General features: G+C 41.7%; 1 protein-coding gene across 1 annotated transcript; it reads left to right on the top strand.

The window, feature by feature from the left end:
* Positions 1-22,004: 22,004 nt before the first annotated feature.
* On the top strand, positions 22,005-22,380 carry LOC129476029 (mitochondrial import inner membrane translocase subunit Tim8 B-like). Its single transcript, XM_055268594.2, has one exon. It carries the CDS (start codon positions 22,014-22,016, stop codon positions 22,263-22,265), a length of 252 nt encoding a protein of 83 aa, XP_055124569.1. The 5' UTR covers positions 22,005-22,013; the 3' UTR covers positions 22,266-22,380.
* The last annotated feature ends 281 nt before the right edge of the window (positions 22,381-22,661 follow it).

Below are 22,661 nucleotides of genomic sequence, written 5' to 3' on the forward strand. Positions count from 1 at the left end.
GTGACAGTTCACTCTGAAATCAGGAGAGACTTCCCAGAGAAGGAGACACTTGAAATGCGTGCTGCAGGCTGAAAGAATGGAATGCGCAAAGGTGGAGTACAGGTGCTAAGAGGGAGCACTGAAGATGAGGCTGCTAGGGGGTCTTCCTTGATTACCCACGCTGGGCCGGTTGCCCCAGCTGCCCCGCATCTCTGTCCCTATGGCTGTAGCATTGCACTGATCACTTTTTTTTTTTTTTTTTTTTTGAGACAGGGTCTTGCTCTGTCAGGGTGGAGTGCAGTGGCACGATCTCAGTTCACTGCAACCTGTGCCTTCCGGATTCAAGTGATTCTCCTGCCTCAGCCTCCCAAGTACCTGGGATTACAGGTGCCCGCCACCACGCCCGGCTAAATTTTTTTTTGCATTTTTAAAAGAGATGGAGTTTCACCATGTTGGCCAGGCTGGTCTCGAACTCCTGACCTCAGATGATCCACCCATCTCGGCCTCCCAAAGTGCTGGGATTACAGGCGTGAGCCACCACGCCCAGCCACTTATCACTCTTTCAAGCTTGCTTCTGCCAGGAGCCTGAGAGCTCTGTGATCGGCCCCAGCCCACCAGTTTCCAGCACCACTCTTGGCCCAGGGTTAGAGTAGCCAGATTTAGCAAATAAAAATACAGGCCATCCAATTAAATTTTAATTCCAGATAAACTATAAATATTTTAAATTTAAGTATGCCCCAAGCATAAACTATAAATATTTTAAATTTAAGTATGCCCCAAGCATATGTATGGGACATACTTATACAAAAAAAATTGTTTATCTAAAGTTCAAGTTTAACTCAGCTTTTTGTATTTTATCTGGCAACTCTACTTAGAGTAAATGCTCAATAAACAGTTATGGGAGTCAGGGAATTACAGAGGAAGGGAGAAAATAAAAAAGGAGAGGAAGGAGTAAGCCAGTGTATCCATCAGTAGACAATGAATAGGAAAAGCCGCAGGCTTAAAGAGAGTGGTAGATTTGTCAAGACCTTGAAACCATACAAAATCTGGCCTTAACCTTACTTCTCACTATTTTCAGTTCTATACATAACGTAAACAGTTGTTTCCCCTTTTTTTGTTAAGAAGTCTGCCCTCATGTGGCAGGAAAAAAGTATTAGGCCAGAGGCCTTAATTTTGGCAGAAGACTCCACAGAGTTCAGAGATCTGGAAAGGAGGGATGCTAGGAGTTTCTTTGTTTGTTTGGGTGGAGGACAGGGGAGGAAAAGAAAAATGAGCTCTATGTGTCAGATGCCAAGAGAATATTATTAAAATAGGTTTTTAAAAATGGTTCAAAACACATTTGTAACTTTATGCAGGCCAGCATCATCTCAATTTCCAAGCTGTCGTGGTCAGAAAAGGCGTTAAGATACTGTGTCTAAAATTCATGCAGTGGAACATTTCAGTGGAGACATACTTTATAAACTGTAAAGTACATTTAAATGTTATTAACTAAAAAGCCACCATGGTGACATTGGATATGGAGAACGCCTGGTTTGGATGCCTCTCCTAGTCATCAACCTTAGCAGGTACCCTAATTCTCATGCTGAATCCACCATTTCTCAAGTAGTGTCCACCTCCACCAACAGAGCTGCTCATTCTCCCAAACCATGAGAAGAGATGAGGTTACCATCTGCCTCTGCTCTAGACCTCACATGCTGCCATCACCCTGAGTGACTTCAGAGCCTATGTGGACACCCCTCCAAAACCAGGCCTCATAATTCCTTTATGTCCTCACTTCCAGGGCCTCACTCTCAACCTCACGCCACATGCCCAGGGACGTCACTTTGGTTTTGCCATCTCTGGGTTCACCTCCTCCAAAATCTCAATCTCTGACCTGACTACAACTTTCCATTCTTCCTACTTTCTCACTCTCCCACTGAGTCTATTCCTTAAACCTCCAGCAGACTTCCAGAACTGTAAGCAGTCTGTGTTTGCCCACCTTCTCCATTAACATGTGAGTTCACATCCTTCCTTCAGCCTGGACTCCAAGTGTGATCCCTTTTTTTTTCACGTTTTTAATTCTAATTTTTAAGTTCTGGGGTACATGTGCAGGATGTGCAGGTTTGTTACATTGGTAAACGTGTGTCACGGTGGTTTGCTGCACAGATCATCCCATCACCTAAGTATTAAGCCCAGCATGAATTAGCTATTTTTCCTAATGCTCTCCCTGCCTCCACCCCAACTCACCTCCTTTTTTTAAGAGACAGGGTCTCACTCTGGTTGCCGAGGCTGGAGTACAGCGGCGTGATCATGACACACTGCAGCCTTGACCTCCTGGGCTCAATCGATCCTCCCACCTTGGCTTCCCAGGTAGCTGAGACTATAGGCACACAGCACCAGGCAAACGTGTTCACTTAAATTACTTTGGCTCTAGCACCCAAACTCCTCACCCTCTCTATCCATCAGCAAGGCCTGGCCCTCAACTCTGCCTCAATCTGACCACCTGTCCAGTCTTTCTCCAGTAGAGTGACCACAGCTGCAAGCTGCTGGGCGACTAGAGCCAGTCCATAGTTAAGAGAGCCCACCTTGGCTTACGGGGAGAGCTTCCCTTCAGTTCTTTCACCTGAATCAGCTTAACAAGCTACCTCTCTTTTCCATTCCTCAGGTATTCCAAATTTTGTATGCCTCTGAGTACCTCAGTTTCATCATCTATAAACGGGGTGATCATACCTAATCTGAGGGTTGTCGTGAGGAATAACTGAGGCATGTGTGTAAGTGGCCCAGCATGCTGCAGACCATTGGTACATGCCTCAATACATGCCCCATTTATTGCTAATCTTCTGTAGCATCTAACACAATACTCATTCCCCCTTACTTTAAACAAATGACCTTACCTCACAGAGAAAGGCATCAGGTGTAAGGGAGGTGGTATCCCTGCCTTCCTCTACCTACAAACTGGACTGCTCCACACCCAGTTGTGCTAACTTGCCTCTGGTCTCGGAGAATGAGAGGCTGCTCTTCTTTTCCCGGGCTACGCCCTCCTCCAGTGTTCTCTGCAGATACCCTGCTCAATTCATCCCTTCTCTCACCTGTATCTTATGCTTCCCCTTCCCCAGCTCCTCAGCTTCTACACATGGTCAGATCTAGCCCATTTAAAAAAATTCTCTTGACTCTAAGTCATATCTCTCATTCCTTTCACAGTCAACTTCTTCAAAGAGTTGTCTGCATTCGCTGTCTCTACTTCTTTACCTCCCATGGACATCTCCCCCCAGTGCAATCTGCCCTCTGCCCTCAGAGCTCCACCAAAACAGCTCTCCATGAGCTCACCATGACCTCTGTGTTGCTAGAGCCATCAAATACTTCTCAGTGCTCATCGTACTTGACATTGTTTGACACTGGTGACCACTCCCTCCTTGTTGACACTCTGTCATCTCCTGGCTTCACAGCACAAGTCTCAGGCAAGAGGAAAATAGGCCCCATCGCAGCCTCCTTTGCTGCAGCACACCCCTTCTATGTTGAAGTCTCTGAAAGATCAGCCCTGGGCTCTCTAAGTTCCTCTATCTGCACTCCCTCCCTGTGAGATCTCATTCTATCCCAGCTATGTGCTGTGATCCCCAAATATCTATCTCCAGCCTAGACCTCTGGAACTATGCAGCCCTTAGGCTTATCACAGCTCAGGTGAAGGGCCCTTTAGGACCTGTTAAGAGAAAACCCACAAGAAGCATGCATTTATTTTCACGTTCCTTTCACAGGGCAAGGAATATATCAGGCAGTCTGGGACTAGCTCTCCTGCTCCTGCCCCCTCTGCTGAGTTCCAAAGTGGCCTCCACCACTTCTTAGCTATGTGGTCTGGGTTAAATTAACCTCATTAGTAAAATGGGATTAGTAATGGTGTCAACCTTAATGGGTTGTAGTGAGGATGAAAAGAGATAATCCATGTAAAGTGCTTAGTGCATTGCCTGGCACATACATGGTGAACATTTGCTATGTTTTATACCCTGCTTGTCAGTCTGCCTGGGTCTGAATTCTGGCTCCACCACTTCCTACTGGTATGCTCAAAGCATGTTATTTAACCTCTCTGAGCCTCAATAACAACAGTGTCTACCACATAGAGCTGTGCTAGACATTCAATAAGTGGACATGTATAGCACTTAGAGCAGGACTCATAACGTATTAAATGTTATTGTCACTATTATCCTCAGAAAGGCAAGGAACGCATTAGTGAGCCCATCAGAACACAGCCATCTGGGTCTCATTCCAGATCCCCCTTGCAATATGCAAGACATATGTATACATGCTCCTTGAGGCCAGCCAGGAAATGGAAAGAAACATCAGGACAACAAATGTCACCTGGTGCAGCCCAGTGTCAAACTGCTTCAGGGGCAGCTCTTTGTGTGGGGATAAAAGCTTGTTCAGCGATCTCTGGCTATGTGATTTCTTACAGCTGGACATTGCTACATGACACTCCCCTGAGGTCCAAGTGCCTCTCCTGGACTGTCAGCATCCTGTTTTTTTTATCTTGAAACTGTCTTTGAGGCCCTAAACAAGGATCTGCTGTTCTTATTTTTAAATTAAAACACACACACACACACACACACACACACACACACTTTATTAACTCTTAACAGTCTTCTGGGCTACAGCTGTGAATACAACTGCCTTTTCTACATGGCAAATAGGCTTTCCATACTGCCCAGCAATCCTGATTCTTTTCTCTGATCAACTTGCACTTTCACTTTCCCCAACGATGTTTTCAAACTTTCTTCATTCTCCCTAAATCTCCCACCCTGCCAACTCACCAACTATCTCTACCCCACCCCATACCTCAACAGATGACCATGCATCCTACTTTACAGAGAAAACTGAAGCCGTCAGATGTAAAACAGTCATTTAATGTTGCAAAACCTAATAGGCAGTATGTTCTGTCCTCATCTTTCTGGACCTATCAGCAGCATTTGACACAGTCACTCCCTTCTCCTTGTTGTCCTTTCTTCCCGTGGTTTCTAGGATGCCATGCCATAGTCTCTTGGTTTCCCTCTTCCGTTAGTGGCTGCTGCTCTCCACTCTCCATTGCTGGTTCTGAAGTAGGAGACAGGACTCTACTCCAGAGGCGGGGCTTGGACACCGGACCAGATTGAGGACTAGCTAAAACAGGGCCGAGTGGAAAGCAGCTTTCAATCAGACAAGCCTACCACTGTGTGATGTCAATTTACCATTGCCATGGCAACACCCAGGGGTTACCGCCCCTTTCCATGGCAATGACCCCAAAGTTACTATCCCTTCCCTAGAAATTTCTGCATAAACCACCCATTAATCTGCATACTATTTAAAGTGGGTATAAATATGACTGCAAAACTGCCCTGAGCTGCTACTCTCTGCCTACAGAGTAGCCCTGCTCTGCAGGAGCAGTCACGGAGCTGTAATACCTCTGGAGCTGTAACACCGTGTCTTCAATAAAGCTGTTTTCTTCCATCTCCTGCTTGCCCTTGAATTATTTACTGGGAAAAGCCAAGAACCTTCACTGGCTAAGCTCTGCGTTGGAGCTCACCTGCCCTGCATCAGTTCCTCATCATCAATCCTACTTTTAATATGGGCGTGCCCCATGGCTCTGTCCTTGGACCTCTTCTCATCTCTACCCTCACTCCCTTGATTATTGCATTCAGTTTCATGGCTTTAACTCCTGTTTATATACTAACAACTCCCAAATTTGTATCTTCAGCCCAGACCTCTCTCCTGAGCTTCAGGCTCATATTTTTCTGCCCACTACATAACTCCACAGACAGGTTGGCTTAAATAACAGACATTTGTTTTCTCACAGTTCTAGAGGCTGGAAGTCCAAGATCAAGATACCTTCAGGATTGGTGACAGGTGAGGCCACCTTCTCAGTGTGTTCTCACATGGCCTTTCTTCCATGTGCATATGGAGAGACAGCAAGCTCTCTGGTGTCTCTTCTTATAAGAATGGCAGTCCAGGCTGAGCGTGGGGCTCATGCCTGTAATCCCAGCACTTTGGAGGGCCGAGGTGGGTGGATCACCTGAGGTCAGGAGTTCAAGACCAGCTTGGCCAACATGGTGAAACCCCATCTGTACTAAAAATGCTAAAATTAGCTGGGGGTTGTGGCACATACCTGTAAAGCCAGCTACTCAGGAGGCTGAGGCAGGAGAATCACTTGAACCCAGGAGACAGAGGTTGCAGTGAGCCAAGATCACACCACTGCACTCCAGCCTGGGTGACAGAGTGAGACTCTGTAAGAACATCAGTCCAGTCAAATTAGGGCCCCACACTTATGACCTCATTTAACTTTAATCACCTCCCGAAAGGCCCTATCTCCAAATATAGTCACATTGAGAATTAGAGCTTCAACATACACAGTTTAGGGGAACAATAATTCAGTCCATAACAAATGTGTAATAGACATTTCAAACTTAACATGTCCGAAATGGAACTTCTAATCAGGGGCAGATCCAAATGTTTGGGTCCTGAAACTTATACAATTTGGGGATCACTCATTAGGAAAAAAAAAAAAACTCAAAAATAATTCATTAACACATTGTTAGATCCTAAGCAAATGAGAAGCCCTGAAACCTAAGCTTCATTAGCTTTAACCTACATCTACTTCTGCTCCTGATCCTCACTCCCTCCCCACACAATACACACTCCTGTCTTGCCCATAGTCCTTCCTCTCCCAGTCAATGGCAACTCCAGCCTTCCAGATGCTCAGGCCTAAACCCTTAGATCATCCTTGACTCTGCTCTTTCTCTCCTACCCTAAATCTAGTATGTCAGCAAATCCTGTTTGTTTTACTTTTAAAATACTCCGAATGTGACCACTTCTCACCACCTCAACCACTACAACCCTGTAGCAAACCATGATCAACTCTAGCTTGGAATTTTAGAGTAGTCTCTGTAACTGGTGTCATGCTTCCACTGTTGACCCCAAATGTCTAGTCTCAAAATAGTGATCCTTTTTAAAATATAAATCAAGTCATGTCACTCTTCAGCTAAAAAAAATCCTCAATTTTTTTTCATTTGATAAACATAATCGAGGCACTATACTAGGCTCTGGAGACACAGCAGTGAACAAAACAGATAAAAATTCCTGCTTTCATGGCGCTTACATTCTCATAGTGACTTCCCTGCTCACTCAGGATAAAATCCAACATCCTTATTATAATAGATTTTTAAAAATCTGTTTGTTTATTGTATCTCCTCCTACTAAAATGTAAATTCCATAAGGTTAGGAATTTATTGGTCTGTATCCTTAATGCCCGGTGCATATTAGGTAATTAATAAATATCTGTAGAATGAATGAATGGATGGATGGATGGATGGATGGATGGATGAATTTCCCCATACCAAATGAATACATCTCTCCATATCTATACTCTTTCTCTCCTGTTACAGTAAGGAGATATCCTTCTTTTTGTCCATGGCACAGTGGCTCTTGAACTTGAGTGTACATCTGAATCCCCTGGAAGTCTTGTTAAAACACAATACTCTAGGCCACACTACCAGAGTTTTTGATTCAGTCAGTCTGAAGTGATGCCCAAGAATTTGTATTTCTAACCAATTCCAGGTGATGGTGATGCTACTAGTCCAAGGACCATGCTTGAGAACCACTGATCTCACCCCTCCCTCCTGCTTTCTCAGGAAGCTTACACCATCAGCTACCTTTTCTTTCTAAATATATTCAGTAGCTATCTTTCAGCTGAATCCTTCTGTCTTAGTTTAGTGTTGCTATAATAGAATACCTAAGGCTGGATAATTTATTTTTTAAAAGAGGTTTATTTAGCTCGTTGTTATGTAGACTGTAGAAGAAGCACGGTGCTGCTTGGCTTCTGGTGAGGGTTTTTGTACTGTGTCAAAACATGTGGAGAAGATCAAAGGTGAAGTGGGCACATGGGAAGAGGGGGCTAAACAGGAGAAGGAATCTTGCTTTCTCACAACTTTCTCTCTGGATGGAACTAATTAAACCATTCCCTCCAGAACTAATCCCATCTAGCCACAGTGAGAACTCACTCACTACCTCAAGAAGGGCATCAAGCAATTCATGAGGGATTTGCCCCATGACCCAGACACCTCCCCCTAGCCGCTACCTCCCAACACGGTGATACCAGGGATCAAATTTCAACATAAGATTTGGTGGGGACAAACAAACCGTATCCTAACCATAGCGCCTTCCATTCCCTTCCTACTGCCACTCTAGCTCTATCCTTTTGATCATAAGCCAAATTTCTAAAAAGTTTTATCTATGCTGAAAGTCTTTATTTTTCACCTTCCACTCACTCTAATAGAGCTTTTGTTCCCGTAACTCCACCAAAACATCTCTCGGCTGGGCACAGTGGCTCATACCTGTAATTCCAGCACTTTGGGAGGCCGAGGCAGGCAGATCACTTGAGGTCAGGAGTTCGAGACCAGCCTGGACAATATGATGAAACCCCGTCTCTACTAAAAATACAAAAATTAGCCAGGCATGGTGGCGGGCGCCTGAAATCCCAGCATTCAGGAGGCTGAGGTGGGAGAAGCGCTTGAACCTGAGAGGTAGAGGATGCAGTGAGCCAAGATCATGCCATTGCACTCTGGCCTGGGCGACAAGAGCAAGACTCCATCTCAAAAATATATATATATCTCATTAGGGTCACAAATGATTTACATGTCCTCAGGTCTAATAGACATGATTTTAGTCATCATCTTACACACACTCAAGACAGAAAACCATTTTCTCCTTCTTGAAATAGTCATTTTCCTTGGCCTCTTCCTCTTGGCCTCCATGAAACTACAGTTTCCTTGTTTTCTCCCACTTCTCTGGCTGCTCCTCCTCAGCCTCATCTTCTATTAAACCATTAAATGTTGGAGACCCTGAAGACCTGATCATAGGTCCTCTTCTATTGTTAGCCTGTATTCTTTTAAAGGAGGTCTCGTGAATGACCAAGGCTCAATTTCTAGATGTTAGTGATGCCCAAATTTCTATCTCTAACCATATATTTATATATTGCTAGCCCTAGACTTCTATAAGTGACTACCTACTTGAGTCCTCCGCTTATTTGTCTAACAGGGATCTCAAACTTAACATAACCAAAACAGAATTCTTAATTGTTTCACCATACCAACTGCTCCTCTTACAGTGTTCCACCACTCAGGGTTGTCACCACCGTGAACCCACTTGCCCAAGCAAAAAGTCATTCTTGACCCCTCCTTTACTTGCACAGGAAGCCAGGTGCTACCCTTATCACCCCTAAATGTCTTTCAAACTCATCAAATTCTCTCCATCTTAGTCCGGGCCACGATCATCTCTCACTTGGACTACAGCTGTACAGTCTTAACTGATCTCTGTGCTTCCCCTTCTGCCTCACTCTCCATCCTCTACCCAGCAGTGAAAGCAAGCTATCCAAACACAAATCTGACCATGTCCTTCTCTTGTTTACACCCTTTCCATGTTGCTCCTTATACATCCGATAAAGTTAAAACTCCATGGACAGGTGCACAAAGCCCGCTGAGCTTGCAGGCATTACATATATGTCAAGGCCTTTATAATCTCTTCCTTGCCTAACTCTTCTTCACCCTGACTCCTACAAAAATCCTCACGCTAGTTATTAGGTTGGTGCAAAACTAATTGCGGTTTGGCCATTAAAAGCAATGGCAAAAACTACGATCACTATTGCACTAACCTAAATATTTCAGTCTACCTGCAATTCCCAGAATATACTCTCTCTTCCAAGGAGCCCTTTATTTCCTCACCTACTTGGCTTACTATTGCTTATCTTTAGAAAGAAAGCTCAAGCATCTTTTTTTTTTTTTTTTTTTTTTTTTTTGAGACAGATTCTCACTCTGTGGCCCAGGCTGGAGGGCAGTGGCATGATCTCGGGTCACTGCAGCCTCTGCCTCCCTGATTCAAGCAATTCTCCTGCCTCAGCCTCCCGAGTAGCTGGGATTACAGGCACGCACCCCCACTCCTGGCTAATTTTGTATTTTTAGTAGAGATGGGGTTTCGCCATGTTGGCCAGGCTGGTCTTGAACTCCTGGCCTCAAGCAGTCCACCTGCCTTGGCCTCCCAAAGTGCTAGGATTACAGGCGTGAGCCACCGCCCTGGGCCTTCAAGCATAATTTTCTAAAGTTTTCTTCAATTCCACATTACCACCTACTCCTGTGCTTTCAGATGCTCTCACGCCTTCCCTGTCATGTCACTTGCTGCTCTGTATTTTAAACATTCATTTTGTTTTCTGTTTCCCTCAAAAAATCATGAGCTTCTGTAGGGCAAGAACAACTGCAATTTATTTATCTCTACATCATCAATATTTATCGCAGTGCCTGATGCATACTATGCATTTAATAAAGGTCTATTGAGTGAGCTATTAATTAATTAACTTATAAACAAATGGTGACCTTGAGAAAACAAGTTTAGGAGAAAGCCTTGTTTCCAATGGGATAAAAAATACACAAAAGGGGAGGAAATGAAGAAGGTGAGTGTAGACTACACTTTTGAGAAGTTTGGCTATGAAGGAAACGAAAGAAAAGGGAGAAGAGTTAAGGGAAAGGCCGTGAATGGTGGCTCATGCCCATAATCCCAGTATTTTTGGGAGACCAAGGAGGAAGGACTGCTTGAGGCCAGGAGTTTGAGACTAGCCTGGGCGACATAGTGAGACCCCATCTCTACAAAACATTTTTTAAAATGTTAGCCAGGCATGGTGATGCACACCTATGGTCCCAGCTGCTCTGGAAAGCTAAGGTGGGAGGATTGCTTGAGCCTAGGAGGTCAAGGCTGCAGTGAGCTGTGATCATACCACCGCACTCTGTCTGGGTGACAGAGTGAGACCCCTTCTCAAAAAAAAAATGTTAAGGGAAGGCATAACAGAAATTGCTAGTTGCCTAACCCAATATTCATTCTCTCCTTTGTAGAAGACTTTTTTTTTAAGCTGACTTATGATCATCTGGGTTAGAATGGACTGCATTTCCTCTCTTTTGCAGCTCTGTGTGGCCAGTGGGGTGTAAGCAAAAATGTTGTGTCATAGCATTTTGCTGCGTGAAAAATGGATACAAAGGTTTGCACTTCATTTTGGAGCCTGGTTGGCGGAGGGCACACTCTGGAGATTGCAGAGCAAAAAGCTGGAAGAAGCCTGAGTCCCTGATAACTGTACAACTGCCGCATAAGCCTGGGGTTGCCCACTTCAGGACTTCTGCATGAGAAATACACTTCTATTTTGTTTAAGATACGGTTAAATCAGATTTTTCTGTTACTCATAGCAGAACCCAGTTCTAAGAAATGCAAAGGGTAGTTTTATTTAGGATGGGGAAGGTAAGGTCATATTTATAGCTAGAAGGAGTCAGTAGAAAGCGAGATTTGGAATGTTCCCAACACAAATAAACGATAAATATTTGAGGTCATGGATATCCTGAATACCCTCATTTGATCATTAGACATTGTATGCATGTGTCAAAATATCACATGGACCCCTTAAATATGTACAATTATTATGTATCAATCAAAAATTATTTACGTTTATTTTTACAAAAGGGAAATAGAGGACCCAGTTGATGGATGAAAGTTAATGAGGGCATGGGAGGGATAGAGACACGGGACACTGAGAGAGGGATTTGCTTCAGATAGGAACAGAGCCATCTCATTCTGTGAACTCTAGGGAAAAGGACAAGAAGTGACATTTGTTGAGCACATTCTATGTACTAAATTTTTTATAAATACTACCTAATCTAATCCTCACAACACTTTAAGGTAGGTATTATAGAAAGTATAATTTGTGTTCAGTTGTTCACAAAATGAGACTTTATTATTTCAATAAGAGTTTAGTCTCTGAAGCCATAATCAGGTTTCAATTAAGTCAATATTAGTTAGTTAGTGCAAATGAGTTAACACTAATCATTAGTTAGTGCTAATGATAGCAATAGATGGAAAAAAACCCTAAATGTCTATCGTAGGGGGTTGATGAAATAAATTATGGCCCATCTTCACAATGGGACACACTATAACTGTTAAAAAAAGAATGAGGTAGCCCTTTTTGGATTGATACAGAATGAGCTCCAAAACACCTTGTAAATGAAAAAACAACACCCACAAGGTGAACATCAGGTATAGCATGTTATAATTTGTGTAAAAAAGAAGAAGCAAAACAAAAGACCTACATGTTTGCATATATATGCATTTATATATTAATAGATATTAATATATTATATTTCAATTTTATATTATATGTTATAATTAATTTATATATTAATATATAAATGCATGCATAATATGTATGCATTTATAATATATGTACTTATATATTATATATTATAAATGCATACATATTATACATGCATTATTATATATTAATATATAATACACATACTATATAATGTATATTATATATAAATATACTAATTGTGTTAATATATATAGATCTATTATATTTATTAATATAAATGGATATAGATGCATTTATATATTATATATTATCATATATGTATTATATCTCTGAAAGGATATACACCAGGTAACAGGCAGATGTCTCCTGGGAAGGGATGGAGTGGTGAGACGGAGACTTGATTTTCACTGTATACTCTTTGGTACCTATTGAACTGCAGGTGATCTACCATCCACATATGTTACCTATTTAAAAATGAAACTTCACTTAAATAAATAAACAAACAAACATAGTGAGTTCAGGATTTTTCTGTCATCTTCCTTCCTCCCAGAGTGGTATCTCACTTGTCCCTTTCTGGATATCAATAGCCCCCTTTTCTCTGCTCCTGCACTTGAGTGGCTGCACACTGCCAGAGAACATGACACAACCAAGTGGGAACTGACGTCATCACGGTCTCAGAGGAACCCAAAATGCTGCTTTTTAACTGTCCACATCCTAATTTTGCCAAGTTTCTCATATATATATTATGTATTATATATATAAAATTATATATAAATAATATAATATATAATATATATTATAAATAATATAGAATTATTATATAGTATATAATAATTATATATTTTATTTAGATAATTATATATTAATATACATTATCTCTATATTCTGTATATATATGTCAAATCAGAATACCTGCTCTGTCTACCACATACAGATATTATGAGAATGTATAAAATACTAGACACGAAAGGACTTTGTGGGGAAAAGTGAAAAGTACTATACAAACGCAGGGTATTATTTTCACACATTCATATAGTTTAATGAGTTTCCATCATCAAACACCTGTTGAAACACATCATTCCCGCTTTCCTCTGTTCTCTCTCAAGATGTTCTGGTATTTAACCCCTCGGCTGGCTCTCCCAGCTTCTTTGAACCTTTCTTGTGTGAGAGTCAGGAGAAATCACTTGTTTTAATAAAGCTGGCTATAAAGTATGTTTCTATAAAGTCAATTTTGAAAACCTATGGAGAAAATGATAAAATCAGAGATACATTGCTACTGAGGGAAAAAAAAAATCCCAATTTGGGACCTAAAATGATGAAGTCACTGAGATGGCTCAAGCTGCCCTATTTAAAACTCTTTCTCTGCACCTTTATTTTTATTTGTACGTATTTTATTTAGCTAGCCCTAATATGGCACTTACTATACGTCAGACAGTATTCTAAGCGCTTTACAGATATTACTTGATTTAGTCCTCATAAACCACTATTTCGGGGGGCCGGGGGGGACAGTGTCTCACTCTGTTGCCCAGGCTGGAGTGCAGTGGTGTGATCACAGCTTGCTGCAGCCTCAACCTCCCGGGCTCAAGCAATTTTCCTACTTCAGCCGCCTGAGTAGCTAGGACCACAGGCGCATGTCACCACACCTAGCTGATTTTTGTAATTTTTGTAGAGACGGGGTTTCACCATGTTGCCTAGGCTGGTCTTGAACTCCTGGCCTCAAGTGATCCTCCTGTCTCGACCTCCCAAAGGGCTTGGATTACAGGTGTGACCCAATACACCCAGCCTTAACACACTTCTTACTCTCATTTTACAGACAAGGAGACTGAGTCACAGAGAGATTAAGTAAATTGCCTAAGCTCGCACACTTTCCCCCACTGTAGGCCATTTCTGGACCATAACCTCATGATTCTGACTCTATCCTTGTAGACCTAAAACTTGACCCTCCCCTTCTCCTACATGGGCATTTCCCAGATAATTATCACATCATATCCTACTATGCTGGGCAGTAATAGCAAACTGCATCAGTATAGATTGTGAAATGAGCCTGGCTTTTAGCCAGGAGAGCTGAATTTGCTCTGCCACTAACCAATTGTGTCATATGGAAAGCCAGATGAAAAATAGAAACTCTCAGCATGAGACCCTAGTGCAACAAAGAATTGTCCGCTGTGGTGAGTAGCCCACTGAAGAAGGATGTGGCTGTTCCCAGCATAATGTTTCAGAAGGTGGTAAGTCAAGGATCTTCCCACTTGGCAGGTTTCTCACCACTGGAAGACTGCCTCATCCACCAGATCTTTGCAGGGAGCTAGTGAGTCACTGGAGACTGAATCCACTCCTTCATTTGTGTCCTTGATCTCAGATCCTTTGTGCTGTTTATGTAATGGTTCTACAGTAAACCACAGTACAAGAAACTTTGGCCCAGCGTGAATCTCCATAAATACAGGTCCTTGGGCCATGACGAGCCTTTGTGGTCTGACCTACATCAGGCCTCCTGGGCAAGTCATTTAACATCTCTGAGTCTCAGCTTTTCCTTCTACCAACATGTGAGTCAATGTTGTTTAGTCAGAAGAAAAAAGTGTTTTGTGTCAGGCAAACTTTCTTTTTCTCTGTGTGTGGCAGGGTATCACTCTGTCACCCAGGCGAGAATGCAGTGGTGAGATCATGGCTCATTGCACCCTCAACCTCCCAGGCTCAAGCAATCCTCCCCCTTCATTTTTTGATTTTTTTGTAGAGATGAGATCTCCCTATGTTGCCCAGGCTGATCTCCAACTCCTGAGCTAAAGTGATCCTCCTGCCTCAGCCTCCCAAAATGCTAGGATTACAGGCATGAGCCACTGTGCCCTGCCCAGACAAACTTCCTTATTCATTCATTCATTCATTCATTCACTAAAGGAATATTTATGGGCTTGAAGCAGTGGCTCATGCCTGTAATCCCAGCACTTTGGGAGGCCAAGGCAGGTGGATCGCTTGAGCCCCGGAGTTCAAGACGAGCCTGGCCAACATGGTGAAACCCTGTCTCTACCATGATTACAAAAATTAGCTGAGTGTGATGGTGCATGCCTATGATCACAGCTGCTCTGAAGGCTGAGGCATGAGAATCACTTGAACCCGGGAGGCAGAGGATGCAGTGAACTGAGATCATGTTACTGCACACCAGCTTGTGTGACGGAGTGAGACTCTGTCTCAAAAAAAAAAAAAAAAAGGGTGGGAGGAATATTTATGGAGTGTCTATTATGTGCCAGTCACTTAGACACTAGGGACACAGAGGCGAACAAGGCTGATCTTGGGGTAGTACCTGCCCTTATGAAGCTTACATTTTAGTTGGAAAAACAAGCAAAAGACAAGTAAACAAATAAGTAATTATAAGTTGGAATAAGTGACACAGTAAACACTATGATAGAAATGGTATGTATGTGTTGAGGGGCACTATTTTCCACAGGGTGATCAGACAGAGTTTTCTAAAGAAGTGTCATTGAAACAAATTTTTTTAAACTGGATTTGTGACCTTGGCCAAATTACAGTAAATTTTTTAAAAATGATAATAGGTGACTGTTGTGAGCTTCAATGGGCATACCTCCTACCTTCCAGAATCCTTGTGATGCTCCAGTGAGATTATATGTGCAAACATCCAGCACACAGTAAGCAGTCTATAAATGTGAATGCATTTCCCCTTCTAGCTGGAGCAGTTGGTGTTCTCCAGCCTGAAATTTGCTTAAGGTCACACAATCTGGTTTGGTAGCTATTTACCTACTTAATCAGTTCAATAAGTTGGTAATTTAATGGACAAATCAACTCATTTCAAAATTATCAAAAAAAATACACACACTTTAGGATTTAACCTAGTTGCCTTCAATTTATAGGGCCTGCCCATCATCAAATCTAGCTAAGCCTTCCTTTAAAATAATCAGCTAACAAAGCAGCAGATTAATGTCCTGTAATTTTCCAAATTGGTATCAGCTAGATTTCCCTATCACTGACTCAACCTTCAGCAAAATCGTTATGGGAGATATCCACTACTAGATCTTTGTACTGCCCAAGGAAATGGCACCTTGATTTCTCCTTAGGGTGGAACAAGGAAACAGACCTTTAATAGGGAATGGATGCTGTGGTTCTCTCCACTTACAGGTGAGGAACTAGCAGAGTTTAATTTTCACATCCAAGGTCACATAACAAAGTTGCTAGCAAGCTCAGACCAGAATTCAAGGCTATGGACTCTTTTGCCACTATTTTCCTGCTTAGACCAGTGGTTGCCTGGGGTGATGATTAAAAAAGGCAATTCAGCAGAACTAAAACCCCTACTGACTAGTTATCCTATCACAAGACACGCACACGCACACGCAAGTGCAAATTAATAGAACGAATGACGCTGATTTTGTCAAGAATAATGTGATCATTTGTGATTGACATTCAGTATTCTAAATAATCTATACTAAGAGCAAAGATAGAGATTATCATTATGACAGACCAGTCCCTAAGGTCACTTAGTGGAACCTCATCTGACTACATTTTAAAAGCACAATGCTACACACACACACACACACACACACACACACACAGAGAGAGAGAGAGAGAGAGAGTACTGAGGTAGTCAAACTCTTTTTTTAGTTTTTATTGTTAATAATGTACCTACAAGTAAAAGTTTAAGCCATGCTTCAGCTAAGGTCTGAAATGTGAGGAGGATCACACTGTTCGGCCAGGGAGAAAGGAAGTGAAAGCTGCTCAACTTAATGAAGCAAAAGCAATATTCTTGGTTTCTGTTTAAGATATTTTCCATGATCAAGAAAGAATTACTATTTATTCAAGTACTACTTCCAATTATTTATATGAAAGATTATAAATCTCTAACTTGAATTTTGTCCAAATCAACCACGGTGTAACATAAATCAGCCCCTAAACCCACCTAAGTTTTTGTCTTTGAAAAAATTGTTGAAAATATGTTTTCACCCTAAAACAGGCATACTCATTTCCATTTATACTCAATACTGTCAGTCCTAACCCAAAAATTTAAGAGCTCTGTCAAAATTAAAATAACATCCTCAGGATTAAGCTGAACCATAGTGCATTTCAAATTATTCAATACAGAAAGCCATGAGGTATGCTTGAAATAAATTAGAAGCAATGGCTGTAACAACCATTTCCCAAGTCAATGCTTTTGAGCAGCTCATAGAAATAGATCCCTGCTTTGGTGGCCAAAGCAATTTAAGCAAATTAGAGATGCTTAGGCTTTTGTCAAATGACTGTACTAAAGTCAAATTTTATATACTTTAAAAGCCAATGTTACAGATAGTAATTATAATTGCTTCTGACAAGTCAGTTAAGAAACCATCCTAGACCTCTAAAATATACAATACAGTGTTTAAATAGGATTGTCCCTTTAAGCACAATTCTACATAAATCACTTAAAGTAACAAAGGAACAGGAGTCACTGTAAAACAGATGCAGTTTGGCAACCTGGTTCTCCTAAAACATTAGAAGGGCCCTGGCACATAATCAAAGTTAAGTACGGCTGGACAAATTTTTGGCAACCAAGAGGCATTACTGGAATAATATGGAAGAGCTCCTCCTTCACTATGAGCAGAAATAATTTTATGGTTCCCAACATTAGCTTACTTTCCTTTGTCTTGTTAAAAAATATTCACCATTGAGTATGGTGACTATAACTCATGGAGAGATTTTCTCATATTTTCCTATAGAAGATAAGTGATATAAAACTGCTTAGGTATAGAAATATCTAAGTATCCTCCAATGCAAGAAAAAATATTCCTAAGTGAAAATGACATGAAATTGGGATACTCAACAAATATTGAGCCCTATGACACCTCTCTCTTCTGCTTTTTCTTCTACCTTCAGCTTGGCTGAATAACTCTTTATTCGTCAGCTCTTTAAATGAAGTTCTCTCCTGTGCACTCTCTGCCCTTCTCACTGCCAAAGCCTCTAAGGCCAAGACCTCTTGTACCTGCATGTACAATGTGAATCTATCATCTCTCTCCATCACCTCCACTATTCCACATCACTTCCCACAACCCTCTACCTACCACCACCACCTGCTGTTTCTCCTGCATTATTTCATCTGTGCTTGCCAGAAATTTGGGATTCATTCTAGAAAGGAGTAAGGATAAATTGTGTGGGCTTTGAGGGTTAAGTTACTCCAGATGCTACCCCATTCTAATTAAATGAACTATCAGCAAGATTATATCGAGACAAGCTATCTCTCTGTCACCCAGGCTGGAGTGCAGTGGTGTGATCACAGCTCACTGTAACCTCAAACTCCTGGGCTCAAGTGAGCCTCCCCCTTCAGCCTCCTGAGTAGATGGGAGGGACTACAGGTGCGCACAACTATGCCTGGCTAATTCTTGTATTTTTTGTAGAGATGGGGGTCTCACCATTTTGCCCAGGCTGGTATTGAACTCCTAGTTTCAAGTGATCCTCCCACCTCAGCCTCCCAATTTGCTGGGATTACAAGCATGAGACCTCAATCATTTTAACCATGGTAAAGTTGATAAATGAAAAATAACTCATCGTTGTTTTAATTTGAATTGATAATTACTGAGCATGAACTTTTAAAACTGTATCCCTACGAAATTTTTTCTTTTATCTCCGTTTTTCTGTTAGCCTGGGCTCTGGAGACAGAAGGATATGGACTTGGTTTTTGGCTTGCTAGATGCGCAAAGTTGGACAAATTACTTAGCCTTTCTGAGCTTCAGTTTCTTCATCTTTGAAGTGGAAATAATAATAGATTAATCTTACAGAATAGTACTATCTTTTTGGATTGTGAAAATAATGAGACAATATTTGTAAAGCATTTATTATTATAGTGTCTGAAACATAGAAAGTGCTCAGTGAATGTTAGCTGTTATTATTATTTGGCTCTTTATAGATTAAGAAGAATTACTGTTCGATATTCACAAATCTCATTTTTTCATTAATTTCTCCCATCTATTCAAATGTCACCTCATCAGCGAGAACTTTCCTGATCATCAAACTTTCACACAGCAACCGACTCCAGCAGTATTTCCCTACCTTGCGAAACTGGGTTGAGTTGCGGCCTTTCAAAAGATATGTCCGAATCTTAACCCCCAGTAATCGTAAATGTGAACTTATTTGGAAATAGGATCTTTGCAGATGGGTTCCAGTTAAGATAAGGTCACACTGAGTAATGGTAGGCCCTGAATCCAATGACACATACAGACACACAGGGAGACTGCTATGTGACAACAGAGGCAGAGACTGGAGTGATGGGTCTACAAGCCAGAGAATGCCAATGATTGCCAGTAACCACCAGAAGGGGGAAGAGGCAAGGAAGGATCATCCTCTAGAGCTTTCAGAGGGAACACAGCCCTACTGATACCTTGATTTCAGACTTCTCATCTCCAGAACTGTGAGAGAATACATTTCTGTTGCTCTAAGGTACCCAGTTTCTAGTACTTTGTTATGGCAATCCTAGAAAACAGCTACACTTGCCTAATTTTTCTGCATAGCACTTATCATCTGACATGCTAAATATTCATTTTGTTTATTATCTGTTTTCTCTCATTAGAATATAAGATCTGTGAGAGCAGGGACTTTGTTCATACTGATTCTCTAGCATTAAGAGGGTGACTGAGGCCGGGTGCAGTGGCTGACGCCTGTAATCCCAGCACTTTAGGAGGCCAAGGTGGATGAATCACCAGAGGTCAGGAGTTCGAGACCAGCCTGGCCAACACGACAAAGCCCAGCCCTACTAAAAATACAAAAATTAGCTGGATGTGGTGGCATGCACCTGTAGTCCCAGCTACTCGGGAAACTGAGGCAAGAAACTCGCTTGAACACCCTGGAGGCAGAGGTTGCAGGGAGCCGAGATCGCACCACTGCACTCCAGCCTGGTGACAGAGTGAGACTCAAAGGAAAACAAAAAAAAGAGGGTGCCTGGTACATAATAGATGCTCAATGAACATCTCCCGAATGGATGAATGAATAAAGGATATTTACCGTTCTGTGTCCTACATTAAACACCATGATTTTTTAGTTTTTCTTTTGCTTTTTAATTTTAAGATAGTTTTTGATGTGGTTTTATTGTTCAAATTGATATTTTTGTCAGTGGTTTCTGTCACCTATGTTATGTTTGAAACCACTTTTCCCAGTCTCATGGTCATATATTCACCTTATTTTCTTCTTAACCTTTCATAGTCTAATCCTTTTTTAAAATGTTATAAAAATTGTAAATAAGAGAAAAGTAGAGAGAATAATGTAATGTGCAGTGTGCAGTTTCGTTGTTTATATTCAACCCTCTATCCATCTGGAATTATTTTGATGTGTGGGATGTGGGAGAGCTCTAGCTGTTTGTTTTGTTTGTTTTCAAAGATAGCTAACCAAATATTCCAGCAACTTTTATCGACTAATCCATCTTTTCTTTATCAATTTTGAATAGCTCCTTAATGATAATCTAAATACTTACATATACTTCAATCAAAACAGGAATCTCAACAATAGACATCTATTTTTGCATTAGCATCACTTTTTAAATGCTGCTTTATAATAAGTTTTAATATATGTTAATACAAGTTCCTCTTTGTGATTTTTTTCTCTGTATTTTCTTTTTCATTAAAAAAAATTTTTTTTAGAGACAGCGTCTTACTATGGTTGCCCAGTCTGGTCTTCTGAGCTCAAACAATCCTCCCACCTTGGCCTCCCAAAGGACTAGGATTACAGGCATGAGCGGCCGTGCTCTGCCTCCCAGTATTTTCTTGACTATTCTTCCCTGTTTATTCTTACATATGAACTTTAGAATTATGGTGGTTTGGAAACCATCCCTTTGAGATGTTGATTGGAATTGTATTAAATGTACCCATGTACTTGTAGGATCCCATTGAGATGTTGATTGGAATTATATTAAATGTGCCCAGGTATTTGTAGGAGAAATCTGTCTGTTGTCTTTCTCCCTCTGCCTCTGTCCTGATGCAAATCCTCATCTCCCATCTGTAAAATAGCTTCCTAACTGGCTTCCAGCACAGTGCTCTCCCAGCCAGACTCTACATTGTCATCAGAGAGATCTTATTAAAATGGTAAACTTGGGGTTCACTGCTTGAAACTGTTAAGTGACTACCCTTTCCATTTGGGACAAGGTTCTGTAATATGGCCCTGGGCCACCTGTCCTCTCACACGCACCAGACATTCTGAACTAAACGCTGTTCTTTGGAAGAGCTCCCATCTGATGTCTTCCTTCCCTTGCTTTTTGCAAAACGACTCTGCCTAAAAACCCCTCGTTGGCCTTCTTTGCCTGCCTTAATGCCCCTCAGGAACTGCCCCCTGACACTGCCTCTGGGAAGTACTTCCTGACCCAGCCGCGCTCCGTCCCTGACCCGGGTTACTTGCCTTCCTCCAGGCCTCCAAACTTCTAGCAGGCATTGATCATATTGGTCCCTAATTTGTTTATTTACTCAAACCTTGAGCAAGTCATTTCTTCCTGGGTCTCGGTTTCCTCGCCTAATAAAGAATAAAGCTGGACTCTGATCTGTAAGTAGGGATTCTTTCAGCTACAATTTTATACCATAACTTCCCCCCCTTTTTGCTATATGTCACTTGTTTCAAAACTAATATGACCGACAATTGCCAGAAAAGCAACTTCCAAGGTGACATATGTTTAGGCTCATTCATACCTGTGCCACATTGACTCTTCTGTCTAGGGGAATGAATGCCCATACTGATGACTTTGGAAAGCCATGGGATATTGAACTACCGTCTGAACCAAAGATAGAAATTATACCCGGCAGTGCTTCTACTGAACTTACTGTAATTATTTAAAAATGAGTATATGCCGTATATAGATATTACTAATTGTGCCCATGATTAATGACTTAAATTAACCCATTCCCAAGTATTCTAGACAAATGACTTCAATGCAAAACACTTGAAGAATTATTGGATAAGTCTGAGGTGAACAATGGCGGAGCTGGGTGAAGCCGATGAAGCGGGGTTGCAGCGCCTGGTGGCCACCGAACAGCAGAAGGTGCAGTTTACTGCACAGGTGCATCACTTCATGGAGTTATGTTGGGATAAATGTGTGGAGAAGCCAGGGAATCGCCTAGACTCTTGCACTGAAAATTGTCTCTCCAGCTGTGTAGACCACTTCATTGACACCACTCTTGCCATCACCAGTCGGTTTGCCCAGATTGTACAGAAAGGAGGGCAGTAGGCCATCCCCCAGGAGAATGACAGAAGCAAAGGACTTATTATTAAGCAGACTTAAGGGCCAGTGGGGGAAGGCTGTCAACCCATTGTCAGATCAGCATCAGGCTATTATCAAGTCTGTTTGTTGGTGCTAAAAAGTACAAGATGAAATGTTCAAAAAAAAAAAAGGAATTATTGGATTAGTCTAACTTGAGCAAATATAGAATTTTTGAAGCTAGAAAGGGTCCTTGGATCATCAAAGTCGGCCCTAACTTTAGATGAGGGAATTGACTCTAGCTGGCAGAGTGGCCTATCCTAAGGAACACAGCCCCTCCACACATGCCTATTAAAAGTGGAAACTGCAGTAACTGTCTGCATACTAGCTACGTTAGGTAAAGCACCAGTGAACCACTAGGACAAT

Source organism: Symphalangus syndactylus, chromosome X (genome assembly GCF_028878055.3).
Source record: "Symphalangus syndactylus isolate Jambi chromosome X, NHGRI_mSymSyn1-v2.1_pri, whole genome shotgun sequence".
NCBI classification, from domain to species: domain Eukaryota; kingdom Metazoa; phylum Chordata; class Mammalia; order Primates; family Hylobatidae; genus Symphalangus; species Symphalangus syndactylus.